Source organism: Fringilla coelebs (assembly GCF_963513975.1).
Source record: "Fringilla coelebs genome assembly, chromosome: Z".
In the NCBI taxonomy this organism is placed as follows: domain Eukaryota; kingdom Metazoa; phylum Chordata; class Aves; order Passeriformes; family Fringillidae; genus Fringilla; species Fringilla coelebs.
In genome coordinates this window covers 24,736,764-24,763,857 of record NC_140031.1, presented here as the reverse complement: position 1 = coordinate 24,763,857, position 27,094 = coordinate 24,736,764, and the positions used below count along the sequence as shown (strand labels likewise).

Here is a 27,094-nt window from a genome sequence, read left to right as displayed (position 1 = left end):
TGGACCCTGGATGTGGGGTTCTCCTGCTGTTCTCCATTTAAATACAGTGTTGCAGGATATAATTAACGTGCATGTCAGCCGTACTTGCATGCATAAGCAAATAAAAGTGTTTGTAAGCAAAAAAAAAATCATTTTCTCTTGAACATAGATGTTAGTATCATTTGGATTAAACAAGAGATTCAGACAAAAATCATGTTGTATCCTTTATTTAAAAAGTGTACTAAAGATTCCTTAAATAAAAAGTGTTCGTCTTAATAAAAAGTTTGGAGGTAGAACAACAGTTCAAGCTCTTTTATCCCCTCCAGGTTTTATTACAAAAGCACTTTTACTTAAAAAACCTTCCTTTTTTAGAAATGGGTAAAAACATGATACACACTTTAGGCCTTACTGCATCAAATCTGAAAAGACTGGGAAGTGGTACCTTGATTAAAAACCCCTACTGGTGAGAAAGATAGTCAGTCAACAACTTTTATTGACTGAACATTGGTATGAATTTGGCTCTGAAGCACTCGCCCAGCTTGTCCTGCAGGTCTCACAGTGGTAGAGCCAGAAGAATGAAGCACAGTTCGAGGATACTTAGCAGCAGTGGCTTGTGATATGGTTTGCTGAAAGGTAATCAGATACATCAAAACACTTAATGACACAAAAAATTCACATTAAAATAGCTCTAGGTGAGCTGTAGTCTAAAAAGAAAGCCCTGCAACCTAGCAAACTGAAATAGACTTATCAAGAAGGAAAAAAATGGTCATTTAACAGAAAGAGTTTTTTTCCTTTCTTACCTGTAATACACTTTTTAGAATAGAAAGTGCTAAACTTCCAGTTAACTAGTATTTTGAGCTTTTATCACCTCAGTCTTACTTCAAGGTTGGTTTGTTTTAGTTTCTTACCATACTGTTCACACTTTCTCCCTGTAGTGCTAATTTAATCATGTCAACTTTCCTTTTGAAGTATTTGCTATAAGGCAGTCCCTGAAAGATCTTTGAAAATAAAAGGTTTGCAAATTTATAAAGAATTTTCTGCCCATAAAACTAACCACCTTAGAGTAATAAACCATATTCATTCTGCTTTTAATCAAGGTATATTCTCTTCCCTCTCAAGTTTAACTCAAGACAAATACTTAAGATTTTTATTTGCAGAACTGGTATACAGAATGTATCTCCAGGGCTGTCACAGTTATTACATTTTCAGAAGTCAGTTTTTGTTACAGTAGTTCAGGTATTTCTTTGTCACACTAGTCACAAAATTTGAATCCAGAAATTGTTCTTCATGAAATAATTACCACACTGAATCTCTAAACTCCTTAAAACATAAAATTTAAATAATAATTTCTGCTTAGGAACCCAAATTCTTGAAAGGTATGTGCAGCAAGCCACACGGCTGTGAGTCATAGAAGGAGATGGGGGCCTTTTCTGCTTGTGGTACTGCCATGATGGTGAGGAGATTGAGGGTGCTTGGGAAGCCAGGACAGGTGACCCAAACTGACCAAAGGGATATTCCAGACCATGTGGCACCAAGCTCAGTGTATGAAGTGGGGAAAGAATCAGGAAAGGGAGGGACATTTGTGGTGATATCATTTGTCTTCCCAAGTAATCATTTTGAATGATGGAGCCTGGCTCTTCTGGAGATGGCTGAACGCCTGCCAGTGCATGGGAAGCACTGAATGAATTCCTTGGTTTGTTTTGCTTGTGTGCACAGCCTTTGCTTTCCCTATTAAACTGCCTTTTTCTCAGCCCATGAGGTTTCCAGCTTTCACCCTTCTGATTCTCTTCTCTTCTCACCCTTCCCATTCTCTTCTGTAGTGGGGGAGTGAGAGGCTGTGTGGGCCTTGGCTGCTGCCTGGGGTTAAAGTACTGTTTGCTGTTTTCAACAGGCCTCAGGTCTAAGCTTTGTCTAATACCTCTTCACAAGGTAAGTTTTCTTCAAACTATTACCAGATGTGTTGTAATAAAAATACTTTAAGAACATTAATACACAATCTGATTTACCTGAGTGACGGGATGATGCTTCTCAACAATAACTGAACTCATGGGTGGAGAAACTCCCATCACTGCTAAACTCCCAGAAGCTCTGGATTTTTGTCCCATATCAGCTCGGCCTGTGATTCGAGCAGTGATTTTTCTTCCTGCTTTCTGTTGTGCAGATGTTATTACTTTTGGCATGGGCTATAAATAAATTAAATATTAATTAGTAAAAAATTTTAAACATAATATTTAAAATGCGAGGTGTTTCTGCTCAGTTTTATCTGCCACATGCCTAAATGGAACATGTGATGTTACACGTAGTCCAGTTAGATTACACAGGACTGAATTTGCCCCACCTGGCTGCAACCAGGATTAATCCATTTTTTCTACTTGTGCAATAGGATTTCAAGTAAATGACTTATGTTCTGAAGGAAGTAAGACTAATTTGACAAGAAGCATGGATAGTTTAGCTTTGCTTGATGACTGCATGCTTGAGTGACAGCTGAAGGTACTTCCATCATTGTGGAAATTGTTTCTAGCAATGACAGAGCAGATAATAAAAAAGCTCCCGTGCATACAAAAATGCATCTTTCTCTGACAGCTGATAGCAAACTGTGCCAAATGCAGAAAAGAAAGGAGGGCAGTTTAGCACAAAGCACAGAAAAGGGAATGAGGGAGAAATTTCAAAGAGCAAGATAATGAGACAAAGCACTTTCCATTAAAAAGGTTATCAGGTCAAACACCGATTGTTCCTGTTGCACTACACCTGAGTGCACTCTTCTATTCTTCACTTTGCCACACTGACCTACCTACAAAAAGAATTTAAAACTGCTCCTAGCATAAATGAGTTTATGTAACATAAATGAGCATTTCCAAGCTAGTGTCTTCATACTGCTATGTAAACTCTATGGCAGTGCCCTCAACTACATACCTGCGTTGCTCTGAGAGATGCACAAAGAACAATACCCAAACTAATATTTGTTATGATTATGTCCTAAAAGAAGAAAAAAAGTTAACTTTAGCATGTTACCAATTTTTGCGTTGATGTCACACCAGATCCTGATGTGCTAGTGATGATAACTGGAGAATCAGAGTCCAGCCTGGTCTCAGGAGTGCTTGCATGAGCTAGGTGGCAACAAAACTGAAATGAAACCAGAGTTTATACAAAATGAGTAGTACTTTCTAGAAAATACAATTTTACTCCTTAGATAGCCAGTTTTTTGACTATCCCAATTACCCTTTTAATTGTAATGTCTTCGCAGATATTTTACTTCCAGTGCTACTGTTTATTATCTAATATACAATTACTTGTCTAAAAATTGTAGAAATGATGTGAATAACATTTATCACTTTTAGAATGAAAAGTCAGGAGAAAGGCATGCACAGCATCTCTGTTCTAACCTACTCTCTAGCATGATAGTGTTTTACAGTGACAAAGTTCTCAGGATGACTGCAGGGAAGGTCCAAAACAACCATGCTACTAGATGATGATCTGGCTGAGTTGGCATGACAGGACAATATGCTGAGTCCCTCAATGCCTGTATGTGTTACCCCCCCAAAAAAGAAGTCTGAAGTCAAGCCAGCTTTTCATCTTTCAAGAGTATATACCAAATTCAGGTTTATTAAAAAAACCCTCTTAACAGCTTTTTTTCCAGAGAGAACCTTAGAGAGCAAATTATACTTATTGTAGTGACCTTGTCTTCATTAGTTTAATGCATTTTCACTAAAATATAAAAGAACTTAAAAAGCTGAAAGTACAGCAAGCTGCAGCAGCTGTGCCCCATTCACAGTGCAGTCTGAACACACTTGCAGGTTTCCTTTTAGATCTGGACTCTCTTTAAAAAAGCCCCAATCAAGGAATTTCTGTTTTGTCCCTAGGAAGTACAATTCTGTTCTAGCTACATGCTTACCATGTTTTCCACCTGAACAGCAGCTGCTGGTGGAGGTGGTGGTGAGGGTTGATTATATTGTGAAGGAGGTGGCCTTCCTGCGCCAGTGGTAGCATGATCATGTCTCCTGCTTCCTGTATCTATTTTTAGAAACACAAAGTAATGAGATAAGCACATAATCTAGCTAACCTTAAGGGGTGGGATAAGGGGGAAGATAAGTTACAACAAAAAATTTAATATTTCTTTGGGATTTCTGTATAAGCTAATAAAAAAGAGCAGGCTATTCTTTATAGAGCTAGGTAGGTAGACAGAAATAAACAAACATTCCTGTATTTTACCCTCTTTTGAGACGCTTATAAATGTTTTTCAAGGGGCTTGTTTCTCTGTGCCTCAACATCCCTGTGGCACATGTCACCTACTTGTAGTGCAAAGAACTGAGGTTCTTCCTACTGCTTGCCAAAATTAAAATCAGTGTGCAAGAGTTGCTCTTATCCTACGAAACAAAATCCAGTTAGGATAGTAAAACACAAAGGTCGTTTGCTCATTCCAGGAACTAGAGTGACACCATGTGGTAGCTGTATTTGGTTTTTTTAATTAGCTGGAATAAGTAGGAAAAATAAAAGGAAAGTGCTTCAAATCTGTGCAATACTTGGAGATGTCAAGAGTAAAAGGATACTAGAATGTACATTTTTTACATATCTATGTGTGTACACACACATTAAGCTTAAGCACAGACAGGACCAATGCACAGTTATAGATCAGTAAGATCTGCTCTATTTTACTGAAGGAAAACAGTATTAGGACTTCTATAAGCAAAAAGTTATGAACTCCTGTGGCGTCAGTGTTCCTTTAAATACATGAAGAGGTTAAAATAATCTTAATATACTACTAACTAAAAAGAAATCAGCAAATTAGGCAGGTAACTTTAACACCATCAACACTGACACTAAATATTACAAAGGCATCAAGTTTGTGATACATGCACACTATTAATAAATACACTCTAATGATATCTTATAGGTATTTTACCTGTAGATTTTGTATATATTAAATGTATATTAAAATAACCAAATAATAAATTTGTAAAGGGGTGATATTCTGCATTTTATGTCCAGTGACAGTAGGTGGCACTACAGTGTTCATATAAATTTATAATTGCTGACTGATTCTGGCACATGGAAGTTTTAATGTCCACAGATCAAAAGACTAGAAACAAATCACAATAATCTTCTCTGATGTTTGCAGTCCTCTAGTGTTCTGATCACTGTTCTACCTGATTAAGAATGCAGATCAACAGTTGTTCAACCATATTAAACAATTATGTAACTAACTTCATTAAAACCACCATCTGGCTGTAAGCAAAACATAGTATGCCTGGGGCAGGGGAGAAGGTGGTACCAGAGGTGGTGGAAGCTGATGGCCTGCTTGGGACGGAGGACAACAGAGTCTGTGAAATGTTATGAAGCCTGATTAAAAAGCATAATAGCGGACACACAAAGAAATGAGTTACAGGTACCCTAACCTCCAGCACAACAAAATCTTTAGGTGTTGAGCTGGCGCAGAGTATCAGTTCCAGCTTCTTTGTAAAAATCAAGCAAAATCTTTGGTCCATGAAAATAAAGGGTTGTTCACAGCTATTATAGAGCTCAGTTTTCATTATTTCCTTACTACTTACTCTCATTTTTATAGCTCTATAGAAACAATGTTTTCACACCAGTCAATTAACCTTCATTATTAGGGAGATCTGGTGTCTGTTGCATATTTTTTGAAAACAACAGACAAACAAATAAAAGATAATGCTTCAAGATAGAATAATTCTTAATTAATAACGCAATGAAGAATAAAGTACTTGGGAAATGACCTGTAATTTTATTACCAAATCCGGTATTTTCAAGAAATCATTCATTCTTAATCTTCTACAAATACTGATCGTAAATTTTTACTAGCACACAGCTACACTTTGCTAATATCATATTAATTGCCTAAGCACCTGCACAAATACCACTTATGTTTAGCACACTTAGACAGCTGCTCAGGTAAGTATCTGCTTACATTTTCTTCAGGTTTTTATTTCCTCTTTCTATCTACCTTTTTTTGGTGAAGAATTTCTCTAAAGTAGCTCAGAAACTTCTGTATAAGATTATTAAATTTAGCAACTGAAGTTACTTGTCTAAGGCTACTAACCACTGCCAGTACAGACAGTTGAGCCACACGTATAGCTGTGGAACTCCTGCGGGCACAGCTATTTTCTTTTTAACCTAGGTTGCTGCACCAGCATGATTACATTCCCACTGCTACGGATTGTCAGTCTGAGAGAGTGATTTCATTATATCTGTAGGCATGCACAGCACTTCCCTGGGTAGCTGCACAGGTTTTAAAGGTATGCTGCTGATAAAAATAGACTGGTGTTTCCGGTTCTGGCATGGAATTACAACTAAATACAGAACCTGAGAGATTTGCTTGCCCTTTTTACATTCAAAAGCAGAATTAAGAAAGAAGGGAGAGCTGTCTTGGAAAAGCTGATTCATGGCACACTGAGAATCCAGACTACAAAGGAATGCTACATAACCTGGTGTTTTAAGAAGTTTGCCACCTTTGACTTCCTTTCCTGCCTTCAGCTGCAGTTTACCACTCTCCCAGCAATGTGGGATGAAGAGAACATGTTCCTCTTTTCAGCTACAGCTGTATGAAGTCCAGCATCAGAGTACTTCTCAACATATTCAACAGGATATTTTAAAGCAATAAAAGTTTAATAAAATCTGTATTGCCAAAAATTCTCAAATTAAAAAAAAAAAAGAGAAAAGGAACTCCATTAAAACAAACAAAAAAATTCCAAACAAATCCAACAAAAATGCACACACGCTACTAGATTAAACCTGCTGGTCATACTAACCAGAATCTGGCCTACTGTCCTTGCTTTGAAACATGGTCATTGCTTCCAGATTCAAAGCACATACACCACGCATAAAGGCTTTCTTCATGGTGTCCTCATACTGATCTCTTTCAGTATGCAGTCGCAGAACCTCAGATCTTGTCAGTTCCAAAGCAGCAGTTAACTATGAAACAGAATGAGAAAACAGGTCCCTCTTACTTCTGAATGCAAACTACAAATATTTTCATCAATTAACTTTAAAAATAATTTACTGTATTTACAAAGACAGAGGTTTTCACTTGAAAATCTGTTTCACCAGGGATGAACAGCTCATTGTAGTTTCTTTGTAGTACAGCACAATATTAATAATATAGCATATCAAGGAGAAAACTATTCAAAAGGACTGTCAGACTCTACCTAAGCAGAAATATATCTTGCAAGCTTTTGTCTTTTACAGGTTGGCATCTGGCACAACCCAGATCTCTGCAGAAATATTAGTTCATTCAACAGAAGAGCAAGTCTTCTCTCACGATTATTTAAGTATAAGGGTAAATTTTCATCATCAGTCTCTCTTCTCTAGATACCATAAAAAACTAAAAATTGTGAGAAAAGATCAGAGCAAGTTGCTACTTATGGTTTTTGTGCTGTTAAGACACACTTGGTAAGCCTGTTCTTAAAATTCTAGGTTTAATTTCTTGCTGAAATACAAATGTCTTGAAAGCGATATTTTAAAACTGATTACTTAGCGTGCACCAATGCACAGGCTCACAATTTCACCTTAAGCTCTGAAAATTCTTTAACAAGCTTAATCAGCAAGCTAAAGAAAAATCAAACTTAATTTCAGCCTTTAACAGAATAGCTATTACAGAAAAAAAATATTGTACTCATCATGATCATTCAAAGTAATAATGGTCTTCTATTTGCATTGTCTGCTTCATTAAGACCTCAAAATGCATAGCCCATGCTAACAGAATGCTGTTAGAAAACAAATGGCATTCCCATTAATAAGCAAACAGAGATTTGCCTTATTTCAGGAAAGTACAATTTATTTCATCTGTGCATGCAGATTGGCAACATTTTATATCAGATGCAGGGGAAAAAAGGCACGTCTAAAAACATTACAGAGATCTCAGATCCATTCAGATCTTCTTGCATACTTGGGAACTCTCTTCTACTGGAGAATACTCGTGTTTGTTAGGTTTGCTGAGAAAGACATACTTTGGAGGAACAGGGGTTGGGAGTCAAGGAGCAAAAGAAGGAAAAAACCATCTGATCTTACCTCTGCAATTTTTGCTTCATAATCATTGGTGAGCTGAACACACACATCTTCTGCCCTTAACTGACAGGCTCTTGCTACTTTGTCTTTCCATCTTTCTTCACTAACAGAACGCCAGGCGGCCCACACTTTCTTCATCAAAGCTGTCTGGAAATGTTTATCTGCCATTCTAATTGCATATTCCTTAGGAAGTAAATATAACCACATCATACAAAAGTTCTGGGTTGATGAAAAGTTCAGCATTCTGTGGATGATTGTTTTACAGCTTATTACACAGACCACAGTAGGAACCCCTTAACTGAGTTACAGGTCCTGCAGAGAAGCGTTACACAAGCACCATCAGCAGCTCAGTGTTGCCTCTGCACACATGCCATGACACATTACTGTCCCCACCATGAGAAACTGTATTTGTGAGCTCCTAGGCTACACACAACAGTGGTCTTACTCTTAGTTTAATGACACCCAAACAACAACCTCACATACACAGTGTAAAGGGACATATGAAGCCATTTGCTGGGTAAGTGGCACATTTCGATTCACTGCAGGAATCAAATAAAACCTGCAGTCACAAAGATTGAAGGTAGTTATCGTAAAACTTACATTTTGAATAAATTTAGACTTGAGGATTGTTTAAAAACTACTTTAAAACAACTCTACTATTCTATTCTATTTCAAAATAGTCAGCAGACAACAGATTTTTTTCCCATTCCAGAGAGTATTCTGATGGCAACATTCCTTTTAGAACTGATCCTTTCAAACTCTTATTTGACACTGTCAAACACATCAAAATAGAAAACACCATGATTTCTTCAAACTGTAACAGGAACTGCAGCAGCTCTGACACTTTTGAGTTCAGAGGTTTAATTTTCACTGCATTTTGATTTTGTGCACATACCTCTTGTTTGGCTTTAACATGCTGAATCCGCCACTGTGTAAACTTTCTCATCAACACTACTCTCTCCTTCTGCTTTTCTAATGCTTGGGTCAAGTTAGTAATTACCTGCAAAAATATTCATGAACACTATTTCAATATGTATGATCACTGTAAAATCAAAGAGAATGTACCTTATGTCTCAGTTATTTTTCACTTTAAGCACTTGCTTTTAACAGATGCTTCCTACTGAAACTTTCCCTTACTCTAATCAAGTAAGAAACAATGATCAGAGTTCAAATGAGAAGTAAAACTCCTGTGGCTTTGACACTCAGATTGAGGCACTTCCATTGTGCAGTTTTAGGAAAAGTTCAACTGAATTGTTATTTCCTCCTACATCTGCTGGTTTCTGAGCTACTTCCTCATCATTATATGTTGCCATAGCAGAACATCAGAAGAACCTCTTATTTTAAAGAGAATTTTAATAAATCAGAAACATTTATATTAGAAGTTTGTTTCACTTGTTGCACAGAATAAACAAGCTAAGTTGTTGCTATAAACCAGAAAAACCTTACTGTTACTCTCTTTAGAAGTTCTCATGAAAGATACTATATAAGCTTATAGCAATTAAAACACTTGAGAGGCCAGATGTACTGGACAGAGACTGCAACCCAGCAATCTCTAAATTTAATGAGTACACATGAACAGCTGAGGTTCCCCAACTAAAAATTAAGCCAAGTATGCAAATTTGGTAGACCATATCTGAATATTAATCCCTACTTCTGCCTAACTTCTTAAGCTAGAATCTGCCATCAGCCATATATGAGCAACTCCAATGGTCAACAGTGACCTATCTTGGGACTTTGGGGACTAATGCAAAGTTATTTTAACTACTGCATAAACATTGTTGAGAACAACATTTTATGACAATACATGCTAGCATATGTTAACATTATATTGCATTTGTTAGAAGTAATAATTATTGAAGATACACCAATTAAATGAATGATAACTAAAATTAAAATAGAAAAGAAATTAAATTGATATATTAATTAGTTTTGTGGAAAAAGTATAATAAAAAACAATTTTCAATGCTACATACATACTGCTACATATTAGAAGTCTTAACCTAAGTCTATTTTTGTTAATTAGCATATTTTTGCAAATAAAACGCATTAAAAATTTACAATGTGAAATAAGAATCTAATACTTGTAATATTTGTGAGGCTGATGGACTTTGGTTTATGTCCACATCAGGATACAGCAGATTTCATAATTATGGAATGCTATGCAAAGCATGGAAGCACTGCCACCTTCTATTCAGGTGGTAACAAGAGTAATTTTCTATTCAAATGTTTGGGGTTTTTTTTCTGAGAAGCAGAACTATAAAATTGGCTGAAGAAACAATTTCTTTGGCAGCAGAAAATGAAATAGAGCTTTCAAAGTATCATTGAGAATTATGGCACATTAAATATGACTGACATAAAATGATATCCAATAGAATTAGGTATTTGAAAGGTACAGGCTGAAATAACCATGCAGAAGGTACTAGTTGCATGGTACAAGACTAATTGTTATTGTAATGTTATAACATTTATATTTCATTGGTCTGTAAGATTAGTCTGTTTTCCAGACAAACACAGAACACTATCTCAATTCAGATTTTAACTCCTGTAATGTATGTTTTTTGAAAATCTAAGTAGGAATTAGAAACCCAAACTCCATTAAGTGTTCTTAAGTACTAGGTTATATGTTCAGGGCAGCTAGTCTTCTTACTGTGTGACTGAAAAACTGCCAAGATTTTATATCCATTTTCACAGTTCTAGTTAATTTTCAAGTTGTTTGCACTGTTGCCAGCAGGAAAGTGTAAACCACGGAACTCCAAATGTCCAATCTTGAGAATATGTACAAACGTCAAATTCCTAAAAATCTTAAAATAGAGGCTCCTCAACATTTAAAACTGAGGAAAAACAATCTAGTAATTGAAAATTTACAGGCTTTTGAAGTATAAGAGCTAATAAACTCACCTACGCCTGTGTGATCTTCATGAAATACATGAGAAACAAGAGTAGACTCAAGATTTAAGAAGCAAACAATGCAAAGTACAGCACATATGATGTGTTTTCATTGTTCGTACAGACAACTCTATCAGCAACCATGATTATTTTTCTACTATACAATCTGAATATGCTATTTACTTCTCTATGTTACTTGCTTAAAAAAAATGTTGTTCAAAGAGATGGACCAAAAAATTCAGTGTAGATATTTTTAAACAGAGAGGAACTGTTAAAATATGAAATTGAGTTACTACCTCATCTTTCCTGCTAATAGAGATTTCATAAGTGTGAAGCAATTCTTTCAGGGTTTCCATCTCATTCTGCAGTTGTTTCACTTGTGCGGCTTGTTTCTCTTTCTCTTGTCTCATTTGAAGCTTGTGTTGTTGAATCAAATTAAGTTCCCAATTCTTCAGTTCAGTCAGAATATTTGTCTGAAAAGTTAAAAGTTAAAAGTAATGCAATGAGTTTAAACTATTCCCTCCTCTCTTTAATTTTAATCTTAAAATATTTAGCAATTAAGGAGACACAAATATTTGCAGTAATACCTTCATTACACAGGCTGTGTACAGCTGTATTACCAGACAAAATGAGCTACTGAATCATGATATCTGAACATCCCTAATGGAGACAGTTATTCCCAAGTTATTCTGTGCTACATATGCTTATGTGCAATATGCAACAACAACAAAAAATACCATTCTCCCAGCAATCCCACTGAAACTTCTCCTGCACTAACTCTACAATACAATGATTGCTGTGAATGATTTTTAAGAATTCCATACAATATAAATACCTTAAGACTTCCACTCCAGAGATCAACTATATTTTCTATTTGAGTGGCTTTCCCATCTGGTGAAGTTAATTCAGTCACTGTGGTTTTGCTGACTTCTCCTGGACCATGTGTGGAAGAAGTTGCTTCTGGAAAAGCAGGTTGTTCCATACCAGCCTGTTTCACTGATGTTGAGACTGAAAATGAAACAAGAGAATAAGAACTGACACTCTGGAAAGGCTGACTCTGGAAAGGTCCACATTTTGGATGGAAGTCAGAAGACAGACAATGGTAAAAAAGAAATAAAATATTTGTGACACCAGAAACGTCCTTTCCCCACATAAGAAAAACCAATCTAATTCTAACACATGCTTCCTGGACACATATATTTAAACTGACAATCCTATTGTAACATTAGTAAATTCAAAAGTAGTGCTCCCTTAGAATACAGTATCTTAATATAAGTTAGTTTGAAAGAGAATGATCACAGCAAGCACCAAAAATACAGCCAGAAATAACATCTCTAAGTAAAGTCTTCTTGACAATTAACATCTCAGGTCAACAATCTACTAACTTCTGCCTTTTTTCTCAATGAGCCTGTAAACACCTGAGGTCTGTGCTGTTCGTTTACAAATTCACAAAGTAGCCTGTGGATATATTTTGATGTTAATATGTACCTTCATCCATTTGTCTTAAAGCCTTAAATTTGTTCATCTAATTAGTGTTCAAGCAATTTGAGAAAGGACATATCTACCAGTAATTTATATAATGCCTTATACAATAAAGCCTTGCTTTCAGGAGTTGTGGCTCGGTACCACTAAAGCCAGCTTGCATGCATTTGAGCTGAGAATAAAGTCAGTATTTAAGTAAACTTTGGAAGTAAAATATTGTTTTATATTTAGTTATTCCTTACAGATAATTTATTATTTGAGTTGACAACTGAATAAAAGAAAATTAGAAGAGGTATTAGCAGATTCTTGCTAATAACAACAAACACAACAACTTCAAAAAAATACTCTTTTTTTCATAAACAGAGAAAACCTCCAACATCTTAGTCTTCACTTCTGAAAAAAAGTATTGTCTGATGGGTACTATTTTTTGATTCGACTTAGAAGAGACAAGCTTATCTGTCACAAAGCAGTATCTTCAGTGGATACTAGAAAAGTATGTTTCTAATTTATTTAAGGCAGATCCTGAGGGTTGATATTCTTTCACAGTCATTTTTTACTGTTAGGTGTCCTTTCCTAAGGAAATGAGAAGAGCTGTCTGGCTAATACTCTCTGCCACAAAACTACTACACTCATGCTCTAAACAAAAGGGAAATAAGGAAGAACCATGATGCAGAAGCAGTTACAACTGCTTTTTGATATTTCTCTCAAGATAATACATAACCACACACCATAAAATTAACACCAGCTTGAGCTAAAGGAGTGCCATCTAACACACCATTTCTACAGACTTAATGTCCTACCCTATAGCAAAAGCAAAAGACCATAAAGAAATTATTCCCCATCACAGAGTATATTAAAATCAGGCTTTAGCTTTCTGTCATTGTTTCTCTTGAAAATGACAGAAATATTCCTAAAGTAGTGGCAGAATTTTAATACTTGTTGCTTGTAAAAATGTCCAAAGTATGTGACATGCCTGACAGATGATCCAGATTACTTGAAATAAATCTAATTTCTGTGATGCAGAATCTTGCTGGCATCTGACAATAAAATTGTCTGGCACTGTTACCACTGTCAAGTATTCACAGTTCTTTCCTTCACCACTTTTCCCCATTCCTGCATGTCACTCCTTTCTTCAGTTGTGACATGAAATGCATGAAGCTGTGTTTTTATTTTTAAACTTCTACTACTTGGTTAGATTATGAAGATATCCTACACAGCATAGTTTGTAAGATACCTAAAAAAAAAAAAAATCCAAAACCCAACAGAACAAAATGTAACCAATCAAAACAGGATATTAAAATAGACTGACAACTGCCATAGTCTGAGAATCACAATATTACTAGTTCATCACTCCCTTCCCCTTAATTCTCCCTATGAACAGATTATCCTAACACAGTTTTCATTTCTCTCATTTACCATAGGACGAATAATATCTTAATTGAATCCACCAAGTGTATCTGCTACATGTTGATAACATCATCTTATAAAATTCATCTTGACCTTCCAGCATTGCCATAATTTTCTATAGTTGTACACACATTAATTTAATTCTCATTTCTAATGCTCTCTTTCTGTCACCTCTATTCCTTCCATAAAGCTATATGATGTCATTCAGTTACAGTGCACTAAGTATACTGGAACCATTTGGCTATGATAAGTATAGAAATGCATGTTATTAAATAATCTCCACACACATTTACTGCAAGAAATCTCTAGACAAAGGTAATGAAATTAGCTGTTTATCCAGATGTCTGTTACTACTGTTGGGCTTTTCTGTGTTGTTCTAGTATTTGATTTTTTCTGCTTTTATTAAGTAAATAAGCCCTGACACTGTTCTCACACATTAGATGCTATTAATGGCCCAAGCTGAGCACAGCAATTTGCTAAAATGTTCTAAGAAGTTTAATGGATATATACTGAGGATTGGCAGGCTTGAAGGGAAGGATTTTTTCCACTCTTTGGATATGAGTCATCATTGCACATCTCTGCAACAAATAATTTACTGGCCCAGTCTTAGTAATTTTCAAATTTAATCAACTAAACTGATAACAAGAACAGGAAATTAGGTTTTATGTTTCAAAGTTTAAAAACATTTGGACATTGAACTGAACTGAACAGAACAGCATGTTTATTCCAATTACTTCTCTTATTTGACTGAAAGCTATTAGGGAAGATACCATGTATTCTTAAATTTTCTGCAACAAATAGAGATTACCAGCAATCAGAGTTCTACCACCCTAATGGTAGCATCCAGACCAAAGAATATTTCAAAACCAGAACTTCTCAAAATCTCTTCTTCTCAAATCTCTTATCACAGAGGCATTACCACCGTTTCAAATTGTCTCAGCCTTGGCCAGCTGCACTCCCATACTTTGGAGCTTCCAGGGACTGGCTCTGTTGGACAAGGAGGAAGCTTCTGGCAGCTTCTCACAGAAGCTGTGGCACCCCCACTACTAAAGTTTGGCCATGCAAACCTAATACAGCCCAGAAAAAAAAATTAAAAGTAAGAACATAACCTGAAAGAGTTACAGAGAGACAGGAGACTCTTTTGGGTGGCTGGCTACAATTTTCTCTTCAGACAAATATGATAGAAAATAGAGTATAGTCATACCAAAAAAGTGCAAGAGTCTAGTGCTTTGATTCTGATATTCTTTCTTATGAACATCAGTGTTACATGCCACAAAAAATCCCTTACAAAAAATGTTCCACTCAAACTGAGAGACAAAACTGTAAGCAGAGAGCACTGAGCACAATATCCAAATTAGAATTTGCTCCATAATATAGTTTCACATAGCCGGGTTTGAAATTTTCTACTGTTTTAAGAACATCAGCTCAGGTTGAGAAACAGTTCCAGCAGCTGACATTAACTGCTCTACAAATCAACAGTTTTGCAAGTGTACTTGAATCCTGACAATCTGTGACCTAAAATGTGACTGATCAACAACAGAAGAACATCCAGAGGAGATCAGTACTCTGCTCATGGAGCTCGGGGAAGAATACAGAGAGTGACCACAGCTGTTTTAAAGGAAGCTGAAGCTCTCTCAACACAGAAAGAGGCTCTGGGTGGCCTTTGTTTCTCACAAAAGGCTGCACCAGTGGAGGGGATCAACTGATTGTGTAAGTGGCCTTAGTTAGCTGTGAACACTGAGCGCATTCCTGTGCCACCCAGACAAGCATGGCTTGAGCCAGCAAACAGTATAAAAAAAAGCAACAAGCAAAATGAACTTTCAACACAGCAATAGACTTGAGGTGGCTTTAACCCACACAAACTGTTGCAACAACTGGGGACAGCTTGCGTCATGATAGCTCATCTATAGAGACTGGCAACAGGAGTCACAGCTGCACTGTGATCTGCGTACTGCAGACATTCTGTTCACCTAAGTCCTGCTCAGATTTTGGCTAACCACAGCTCATGCTAAGGCCTGGTGTTTCCTAGGAGTGTGCCATGAGGTCAAGGCAAGAGCAGCATGTAGGCAAAATATGACAGACAGAAGGGCTAAAGGTCACTGTGCAGCTGTCATCACCTACCACTCGCTATCACCTGCAGACTTAATCCTTCCACACAGATTGTCTAGCAGTTGCTTTAGAATCTAAAAGCTTGAAGAAATAGTATTGACCAAACTTCCAAGTTGCAAGGTACAAATATGTCACTTGTTCCTCTAAACAGCAGACATAAAGCCATCCACAAAGGTTATAAAAGTGAAGACAGAAAGATAGCTAAATATTTTTATAATTAAACTGAATGATAAAGAATATAAGTTAATTTAAAGTCAGTTTTTCCTGATTATGCTTAGCTTCCTAGAAAAGAAATAATGCAGGTGTATTTGTTTACTATTTCTTCTGAAGCAAAATTAACAGCAAAGCAAAATTCTCAATCTAAATGCTAGTGACAGAAGCACACAGCACAATCAAAAATATCCATGTTACTAATGCACCACAAGACACTAAGTTTAGTGTCTTGTGATGCATTAGTAAAACGGATAAATAAAACACCATGCAATAAATTAAAATTAGAATAACAGGATCAAATTTAAAAGTAAGTATTGACACTCATACAGTGACATGATTAGTCATTACACAACGCCCTTTTAAGGTAATCATCCCTTCCTTTGAATCATTGTTTCTATATGCATTTCTCTATCACAGCCTGAGCAAAACCAGCTGCGACACATCAAATGTCAATGAAGTTTACTGTAAGTAAGGGTATCCCTTTTTCTGTTATTACACCAACCATCTTTAAACATCAGCACCACAAAACAGAAAGAACTGTCAGGATATCAACACTGTTATCTGAAAGTGATGCCAGAGAGAGAACCCTTCAGGGAATATGCCTTCCTACATTTCTTGTTGTGCAAAATGCCAATGTACTACAAATGATGTACATGTATTTTTCAAACTAAAGTATTAAAAAATAAAAGTCATCAAAGTTGTATCTCTGTTCTTGTAAGCTCAACACATAGCCTTGGGCATACTACCTGGAGTATTACGGTGACTGGCATAATCTGTTAATCTGGAAATTCTTTCAGATGGTCTCTGTTCTGAGGCAGGTTCTGGCAACTTTGAGACACACTGCTCAAACTTCGGCGTCACTACGGTATAACGAAACAGCTCTTCATATTCATCCTGTTGCAAAGTGGTGACAAACAATCATAAAACTATAATTACATTTTTAAAAATTAGGCATATGTAAAAAGAAGTGCATATTATTTTATATAATTTTGAGAGATTTGTTTTTTATTATTATGGTGTAAACAAAGAGGATTTCCCCTAAAGCTGCAAAAGTGAGCTGTTTTTCTACAGTGACTATAATAATTTAACTTTCTCTTGTTTAATGTTCACATTCCTTCTGATTACAACTATGTGCACTGCAATAGCTGCACAGAAAGACTCTGTGAGATTCCATCATTGGATACTATAATAGGCATCTAAAACAAGAACTGGAAAAAAACTCTAGTGCCAGATCATCTAAGTTATTAATCGGCCATTATTATTTCCAATCACTACAACTAGTGCATTAAAGAAAAACATGTATTTTTATAGCCATGACAAAGATGTTACTAAACACAGTCGCAGTTCACACTCTGTAACATTGCAATTTCTTTGGTGGAAGTTGTAAAGCCAATCATCAAAAGTGATTTGATTATACACAATTTTGTTTAGAGAGGATATAATTATTCTATCCTTAAATTATTCATTTTTAAAATTATACAGGTATACAGAATGTGTATATATAACTTAGAAAGAAGCTTTCCTATTAAGAAGCTATAAACCTATCTAACTGGGATGAGGCATTATGCCACATACCAAAGTAAGCCAATTAATAGTTTTTGAAACCTCCTAATGAAACAGATTTTCAGGATGAAGGTATTTCGTGTTCATTGTGAAATCATAAAAAAATCTGTATTATAGCTTAAACATGGAATCTAGTAATTAATTAAGTACCAATACCAGTTACTTACTAAAACAAATAAAATCTACTAATTAAATATTTGGAAAACAATGCCCATTGGAAAACACTAAACCAGGTCTCTAGCAGTTATTTTTACTTCACTTAGTCTTATCACATTAGTTCTGTTATTAGTTCTATCACATTAGTATCCTAATGAGGTCAAACCTCAGAAACCAAGTGTGAATTCAAAAATTAATTTCCTCTTTAACCTGGGGGAAGTTAAGAGTGAAAACAATCAATGAAAGGTACCAATTACATGCAATATGTTTTTGAATCTTAGCAACTGAAAAGGATAATACTTCAAAACTCTCAGTGTAACTTGTATATTTTTATGTGCTTCAACTAATTAGAGAATTTAAAAAGCTAGGTTTGGTACATTTAATCTGCATTCTAGTTTCCATTTTAATGTCCATTTCCCATCTTCTAATCTATCATGTTCAAAGTAAAAGCCTAAATAAATGTATACGAAGCTATAGAATTACAAATACACGATGTATCTTTTGGACACACAAGTGGGTCACAATCCATGTAAAAGGTATAGTTAGCTGCAAATCAACAAGTTATTAATTTTTCCACAGCCATATCTTTCTAAATGTATACAGTTTAAATTTAAAAGATATCAAAAAAAAAAAAAAAAAAGAAAACAGATATCTTTAGATCTGTTACTCAGTCAGGAACTACATGGAACTGCAGCAAAAAAACTCCCTGCAACAAAATCTCAGCTGAGTAACAAAGCCAATATTAGCCTTAACTAATAAAAATTAAATGATTCTGCAGATGTTAGATCACACCTCTGTCTTCTTCTAAGAGATCATGCAACCAAATAGCAACTTAAAACTGATTCTTCCCAACAAACAAGTTAGTTCTCAGACAGAGCTGATCCAGCTGCTTCCATGATTATCTTAGTCAATTCAAAGGACCTAGTATATTAGATGTCAGATGCAAGTGGGTGTCACGTTGAGTCACTCAATTTATTCATTATCTACTCAATTGTAGGACACAGTATGTCCTACTATCAAGTTACGTGAGGAGATTTCTTTCAAGTTCTAATTCTTTTATTAAAACTCAAAGAATCCAATCTGTACAGGAATACGCACGCTTACGCGCCAACAGAAAGTGTCAATAAACAGCATCCAGTGACAAATCTGGAAATAAATGTTTATAAATTACAATATTACAACACTGTTGAAATGAAGTTGAAAGGCAAATATTAAAGAAAGCACAGTATCCCAGTTGTAATCAGAAACTTAGACACACAAAAAAAAATCCAGGAGACAGCAGTGGAACTATGTATGGAATCACTAAGTGATTAAGTGTATTACCTCAGTCTTAAATACTCCATAACTAGCATGCTGCAACTGGAATACAATATTGATCAGTACATTTAAAATAAAACCATAATAAAATTAACAATATATCTTTGGTTTATTATTGTGGTTCTGCTTTAAACAAAACTTTCAAGCTGTTTTGTCAACTGCAAACAATTCCGTTTTTGTATAAAACTAGAAGAATATAATTCTATGACCTGAAGGTCTGTGGAGTTTTGACTACTTAATGCCTTGATTTTGTAGAAGAAAATGTAGTGATGCAACGAACAAATGGCACAAAAAAAAATCAATGTTTTTGGATAATTTTTTTTCTATTTTTTAAAATAAAAATCTACAGATACTGCAAAGGATCGTAGTCAAGGTTTCTAGACAATATGACAAGAAGAGATTGAACAGATAAAGTCTTGCATAACAGTTATAAGTAATGGAGATTCTATAAGAGGCAGTGGATCTCTTTGTAAGGAAAAAGGAATAAGCTGGTCTCTAGTTAAAAGCAACACATTATCAAAAAGGCCCGAACAAACAAAACAGAACAGACCTTCCAAAACTATCTAAATAGAGTACTTCCCTGTCAACATTCCTATTGATCAGCTGCAACCTGAGTGTTGCTCTTTTTCAACAGTAACAAACTCCTACCAGGGGTAGCTTTGGGTTGTCTAGTTTGGAGAAAAGGTAGCTGAGAGGACTCGTTGCTCTGTACAGCTTCCTGAGCAGGGGAAGTGAGAACAGATGCCCACCTCGTCTCCCTGGGACCCAGTGATGGAATGAGTGGGAATTGTTCAAAATTGTGTTGACATTAGGAAGCATTTCTTTACTGAAAGGGCAATCAAACACTGGAATGGGCTTCCCTCCTGAGAGAAAGTGTTTGATGCCATGAGCCTGTCACTGTTTAAGAGGCGTTTGCACAATGCCCTGTAATAACATGTTTTAACTTTTGCTCAGCCACAAAATGGTCAGGCAGTTTGGAAAACAATTGATGTAGATCAGTTCCAACTGGAACTATTCTTCTCTAGACACGCTCTCATTCACAAAACAGTAGCTCATTAGTTTAAGTTTATCATTCTCTACCAGGTGGCCATAGAGCCTCCTTGATAATCAACCAGGTCATAACAGAAAATTCTGGTCCTTTAAAATTTGTAGCATGATGCTTTTATCTTGTTCTCTGACTACAAAAAGCATTGGAAACACACATGCATTACTATTCCTCTCTTATCCATGAGATACAAGCACAAATAGAGACGTACATGAACTGCAGAAATGAACTGCCCCATAAAATGTTGTTTTAAAGCTACAAGTCAATCCAAACGATTAAAAAAGAAAGAAGAAAACTCCTTAATTAAACAGTGCTGCCACTGCATATGCCCACGTGGCATTTCACCACGTGACAAAGTTGAGATGCACTTCTACAGGGCAACTAGCAAAACATGTTATTGCCAAAGCTGCCCTGGTTTGGACTGTATCCTACCAAAGGAAAAAACCACACAATCTACTGTGCAAATAGGAATAACCAATTATTAAATTATGAAAATCTGCTGCTTTCAAAAGAATGGTACAAAGACTTTATCCAGTATCATTGCATCCTCTTGAAAGCATAAGGAGCACAGAAAAGGCAATCCCCAGTATTATAGTTACAGTATGTCCTAATGTATTTGACGCAGAAAGTAAAAAAAACCAAAACAAAAAGCAGTAATGTCCTTTCTGTGATTAACTTGGCCATAATACTACTCCAAGGGAAATAAATCCATTAAAAAAAAATCAGTTTTTACAAAACTGAATCATGGGGAAAGCCTAAAATATAGTTACTCTTCATCTCTCATGAGTCATGGGTTTCTATCCTACTGTGTCAAATTCTGGCTTCTTGATAAGACTTAACACAAATAAAGGATAACACTAGGAAAAAAAGGTAAGAAAACTACTTATTTTCCTTGCAGCTGATCAAACTCTAAAATTTAGGTAAGAATTTTTACATAAATATCTTGTGAAATGCACAGAAATGGAATCTAACTGAAACTATTTTAGTATCAGTATTTTTGCAGTCTACTTTGTTTCTTTTCACTAGTATTTTTATTATTTTCCTATGTATGTAAAATATAAAAAAGATGCACATATAGTTAGATTTTCTCATAGTTACCCTTCACCAAATAAAATGCCATGACAGTAAATCAAATTATATTGCCTCTGTCCTACCTGAGGATCTGAAGAAACAGAACTGTCCTGAACAAAGTCATTTGAGAAAACTGGACTTGTGCTTTTCTCCTCATCAGATGACATTCTGCACAAAGTAAGTCTATAAAACAGTAGAAGCTGAACTTCATTTTTCAGTTTCAGTACATAAACATATATTCACCAACATTTTCCCCAGAAACAGATTCTGCTGTAACAACTGGATCAATGCCCATTCTGTGCACTAAACTGATTGAATAGTCTCATTATACAATGCTGAAACTGTCTGATCCAAACCATATTCAAAATAATGAAAATATTTTCACTAACTTATAAGAAAACAAGGAAATACCCCAAAGCAACAATGTCAGTTGTTGCAGTTACAGACAGACTCCTGTCAATCTCTCATTTTTATTCACACTGTACTGCCTTTTAGCTTATCAGGCTGTTTCAGTACAAAATTCCTACAGAGCAACATAGGGATGTACAAGCTACACTGCACCCACCCACTATGTTAACCACAGCCCAAGAAAAGATAGTGCCCTGAACACTCCTGTTCAGTACCCTGAATCTTACTGGTCAACATCAGTCTCCCATCACTTTTTTGAGTTGCAGGCCCAAGAGCATGAACAGATATGGAAGGACAAGTAATATTAGGTTCAATAAATATCAATCATTCCAGCAATTTCTTAGCAAGACAGTGAGGCATTCTTTGAATATTTGGGAAGTAGGCAATGTTGAAGAATTGATAAGAAGCTTGAAGACTTTGCGAAAGACATATGTATCTTTTAATCTAATACAGCCTTGTATAGGTCCTTCAGTGAAGAACTGAAGCTCTTGTGATACGATTTGACAGAATAAAGGGAAAAGGTCTCTGAAGTATATGGCAGAGGAGAGAAAGATGAAAGGAATTAGAAAATGAGGGGAAACTGAATATAAAGCAAGGTGAGTTTGTTAATGAATGAATGGCAGTGTGATACAGGTGCCTGATGCACATGAAAGACAATTAGACGCATTGGCTAAGAAGTTGACAGGAGAGAAGGCATACCACCATAAATAACCAGAGGAACTGACTGACTTTACAGTGTAGCAAACAACTTGCAAGGAAAATTTATTTTTAGAGAAATCTTTACAACTGTCAATTATAATATTCTTGTTTTTTAAACAGATGCCTTTTCTGACAGAAATGTAAATTTTAAATTGCTAGTTGTACTGTCACAAAACTGGCAGGAATATCCTACTTAAATACCATCAATGTTTCTCAAAGTATCAAACCCCCCACATAGTTCTCTATACAGGAATACAGATAGAAATTAATTATCCTTTTGCTCTTTGAGCTGTTCCATACACTGGTTCTTCTTGCACCAAAAAAGGTCTCTCTGCCATGGATATTTTTACACCTTTCAGAATGGCAAGCTCATTTCTGTGCTGATGATGGATGTCTAAAAAACAATATAAAGACAGTTTCAAATGTTGATATTTCCTGTAGCTCAGGGTTCAAAAGACATGATCACCATCTTCCTACTTCCTTTCGAGCCCTCATACACCAACCACATTTTTAAAGTACAAAAAATGGAGTCTAATGAAGGTTTACTTTATACTTTTTATTCCTGTATATCTATGAGTAGATAGCTGAAGAAATACTACCTTTGTCAGCTCCACCTTTTTCATTGCCTCCTGGTCTGAGAATTTTCTCCTTTCCTCTCTCATATGAATTATTCCTTATATATATCCTTGGTTTTAGCCTCTCTACATAATGAAATAACTCTATACTAGCATTTAACCTTCTTTTAGATGATAAAGTCTTTCAACACCAAAAAATTCTTCTGCAACCCTAAAACATCAACTTCAGCTTCATACACTTTCCTACATGGTTTCTCAAATTGTGGGTCCTGACTACTCTAAAAACCCTGGATCTATTCAAAGATGTGCGTGCATTAGTGAAGACCACAAAGAACCAACTATCCAGCACTTATGGGACTTATACGTGTATTTTCAGCCAGAAGTTTGAATTATTGTCACACCTTCCCTTCTCAGTACACTTCAAAAGAACTAAACTACTGATTTTTCTGAGAAATAGGATGGCAAATGGAGTTCAATGTAAATACAGATAAGTCCAAGGAAGTTGAAAAGAAAGGTTTTTACTGAAAAGTTTGTTCAATAACTTAAGACCACTGTCCCGAGCTCTGTTTTTAGTTCTCTAAGATCATGCCCCTTACATGCAATCAAGGGGATCTAGCTCTCTACTTATCACTGAAACTAACCTCTGGTCCTCCAAAACTCAAAATGTTCCTTCATGACAAGGGACCAAGCAAAATGACCTCAGTCACTCATACAGCTTCCCCTCAAGGCCCTTCACCATCTTTCACTGCCCACCTTTGGATGCTCTCTAACAGCTCAATGTCTCTCTTACACTGTGGCACCCAGAACTGCCCCAGCACTCGAGGAGATGCTGCCCCAGCTCAGAGCAGAGCAGGACAATCCCCTCCCTTGCCCAGCTGGTGATGCTGTCCCTGATGCCCCCCAGGACACAGCTGGCCCTCCTGGCTGCCAGGGCACTGCTGACCATGTTCAACTTGTCATTGACCAGGATTCGCCGGACCACTTCAGTGGGGCTGTTTTCCAGTTTGTTCTTACATCCAGGGTTGCCCTGTCCCAGGTGGGTTTTCTGCCTTTGTGGAAATCAACAGCCCTACCTAATTTAGTACTGTCAACAAACTTACTTCAACACCTGCATCCAAGTCAATTAAGAGTATGTTGAAAAGCACCAGGCCTAAGACAGAGCCCTGTGGAACCCTCTAGGGACAGGTCCCCAGTCTGATGTCACCTTATTCACTGTAAGCCTCTGTGCCCACCTCATGAGCCAGTTACTCACCCATTATGTGTTATCCAGCTGTATGCTGGACATTTTCTCCAGAAGGATGCTGTGAGAGGCAGTACCAAAAGCTTTACTGAAATCCAAAAAGACCACATCAATTGGTTTCTCTTGATCAAGTAGATGGGTCACCTTGTCATAAAAGGGAATTAAGTTTTTCAGGCAGGATCTTCTTCTCATGAAACAATGCTGCCTGTGATCAATGACTGCATCAATGTTGCAGACCAAAGCAAAGAACTCATCTCTGCCCCCATTTGTGAGGTGATCATCCTCATCATGTAACAGGCTCATGTTATTTCTGGACTGCCTTTTATTATTGACATATTTTTAAAAATTACTTTTTCTGTCCCCCACACTATTGGCCAGCTTCAAGTCTAACTGAGCTCTGGCCACATAAATTTCTTGTCTATCATGGAGAGCTGAATTTCTGTATTTCTCCAATGTAATCTGCTTCCACTGGGCATTTGCTTTCCTTTTTTGCCTTAGCTTCAGAAGAAGATCCCTGCTCAGCCAAGTCAGACTAAGAATAACTTGTCAGCTTTGATCTCAGTGAACAAGCACTAAGTACCACAAAATACCAGATAAGTTCCTAAAACAGAAATCAAGGGATATTAAGAGACCACCTCTGGGTCAACAAGCTAATTTGCTAAGCTGCAAATCATTATATGGGGAAAGACAAGAAGAACATCCTCAAGCTTACCAGGTTCTTCTAAACTTATCCGAGCATCTGCCAGAATATATTTCTGACTGCATTAAGGAAAGATTCCTGCTAACAGCAGCAGGTTCTTCCAAACCATAAGCATATAACTGCAGCAGTAGCACTGCTACTTTTAAGAAACAGGATGCAACTATAAAAACCTTGGTCTGACTAAGCATTGCTGCTCTCCCCCTTAATTTTGAATTAATTAAGCTGTGCTCAGGTTTTTGTGGGTTTGGCTTTGTTTTTTTATTTTTGATGTTTTCCAAATAATTTAGTGTTTCATTTGGATCAGAGGACTCAACATTTAGGAAAGAGAAATATGGGTAAGGTCAGAACAGACCACAGTGGGTCATCGAGTCCAGACCTCCTGCTTAAGCAAGGTCATCCTAGAGCACATAGTACTCTAGGATGACCTTGATTCAAAAACAGGTGGTTTTTGAATATTTCCAATGAGGGAGACTCCACAACCTCTCTAAGCAATGTGTTCCCATGCATGGTCACCGGCACAATAAAGAAGTTCCCCCTCATGTTCTGGTGGAACTTCCTGTGCATCAGTCTCTGCCCATTACCTCTTGTCCTACTGCTTCCTACCACTAGGAAGAGCCTGGCTCCACTGTCTTGGTACCCTCCCTTCAGATAATTATAGACATTGATGAGGTCTCCTCTCAGTTGTCTCTTCCTAAGGATGAACAGGCCCAGCTCCCTCTGCCTTTCCTCTTAAAATGCTCCAGTCCCCTCATCACCTTGTAGCCTCTGCTCCCCCACTCCTGGAGCTCCCTGCCTCTCATGTCCTGAGGAGCCCAGAACTGGGCACAGCACTCCAAGTGAGGCCTCAGCAGGGCTGAGTAGAGGGGCAGGATCACCTCCCTCCAGCTGCTGGCAATGCTCTCCCTAATGCCCCCAGGATATCATTGGCATTCTTGGTCACAAGGACACACTGCTGGCTCATGGACAGCTTCTTGTCCACCAGGACCCCAGGTCCTTCTCCACAGAGCTGCTCCCCAGCAGGTCAGCCCCAGGTGCCTGAGGCTGTTTCTCCCCAGGTACAGGACCCTTCATTTGCCTTTGTTGACTTTTAGATGGTTCTTCTCTGCCCATCTCTCCAACCTGCCGAGTCCTTCTGAAGGGCTGCATGGCACTCCAGGGTGTTGGCCATTCCTCACAGCTTTGTGTCTCAGTGAATTTGGACGAAGGAGGCATCTGCCCCCTCACCCATGTCGTGGATGAACAAGCTAAACAGTTCTGGGCCCAGTACTGAGCCTTGGGGGACACTGCCAGCGACAGAACTACATCTCCTGCCAGTAGAGGCAACACATATTGGCTCCCTTTAGCTGTACTCCCTTGCAAAGCAGCGCAGCTCACGCTTTTAACTCCACTAGAGCAGCTCCGCAGCTGCCCCCAATGCCGGCAGCGCCGACACCGCGGCTGCCATGGCAGCCGCGGACAAACAGCGACAATCCCCTGAGTGTCCCACAGAAACCAGGGAGGCACAGGGGTGGTCAGGCGGCCGCGAATACGATAGATTATGAACCGGAGATTCTCCTTAGCTTTTCTTATACAGGGCTTTCATGGCAACCAGCCCAACCAGTGGGCAGAGAGTGCCCACTGGCACCCCCAGAAAACTCGGGGCGGGGCTGCGGGTGGCAGTGCGGCCCCCGGGCAGGAGCAGCAGGGGTGCTGTGGGAAGGACGGCGCGGCCCCGGCCCCCCGGCTCACCTGCGGGCCCCGGCCGCGCCGGCCTCCAGCCCCGACGGTTTCAAACTGCCGGAGCGGAAGAGGAACCACCTCTGCGATAGGCTCAGGGTTCCTTTGCAAGCCACCCTTCGATTGGGCAGTTTGGTGGCGAAACAGCCAATCGAATCGCATGGTCGGGGACGCGCACACCGCCAGCCACGCCCCGCCCGCGGGCGGCTCCTGCCGCACGCTGATTGGCGGGGCTGGCCGGGCGCCGGCGGGGGCGCGCCGCGCCGTGCCGTGCTGTGCCGGGCCGGGCCGTGCCGTGCCGTGCCGGGCCGTGTCCAGCTGTGCCGTGCCGGCGGGCGGGCGAGCACCGGGATATGCCGGGCTTGGGTGCCCCGCATTGCCCGCCCGTGCCCCGCGCTGGCCGGCAGAGCCATGCATGGTGGCCCCGGCAGTGCCAGGGAGGGGACCGTGCCACGTTAAGCTTCCGTGGGCGGCCTGGGTCTCTCCGTGTTGGATAGCAGCTGCTGACG

At 38.0% G+C, this 27,094-nt stretch overlaps 1 protein-coding gene across 2 annotated transcripts; it reads right to left on the bottom strand.

Annotated features, from left to right (window-relative positions):
* Positions 1-254: 254 nt before the first annotated feature.
* POC5 (POC5 centriolar protein) lies at positions 255-26,639 on the bottom strand. 2 transcript variants are annotated; one of them, XM_084224639.1, is made up of 13 exons: positions 26,598-26,639; positions 21,331-21,430; positions 18,913-18,960; positions 16,842-16,989; positions 11,720-11,892; positions 11,181-11,357; positions 8,894-8,998; positions 8,002-8,181; positions 6,744-6,906; positions 3,872-3,990; positions 2,992-3,102; positions 1,986-2,162; positions 255-605 (listed from the first exon to the last, which is right to left on the bottom strand). In XM_084224639.1, exons 2-13 carry the CDS (start codon positions 21,412-21,414, stop codon positions 456-458), a joined length of 1,635 nt encoding a protein of 544 aa, XP_084080765.1. In that variant the 5' UTR covers positions 21,415-21,430; positions 26,598-26,639; the 3' UTR covers positions 255-455. The 2 variants fall into 2 exon arrangements, with proteins under 2 accessions (XP_084080765.1, XP_084080766.1); XM_084224640.1 differs by lacking the exon at positions 18,913-18,960.
* Between the last annotated feature and the right edge of the window lie 455 nt (positions 26,640-27,094).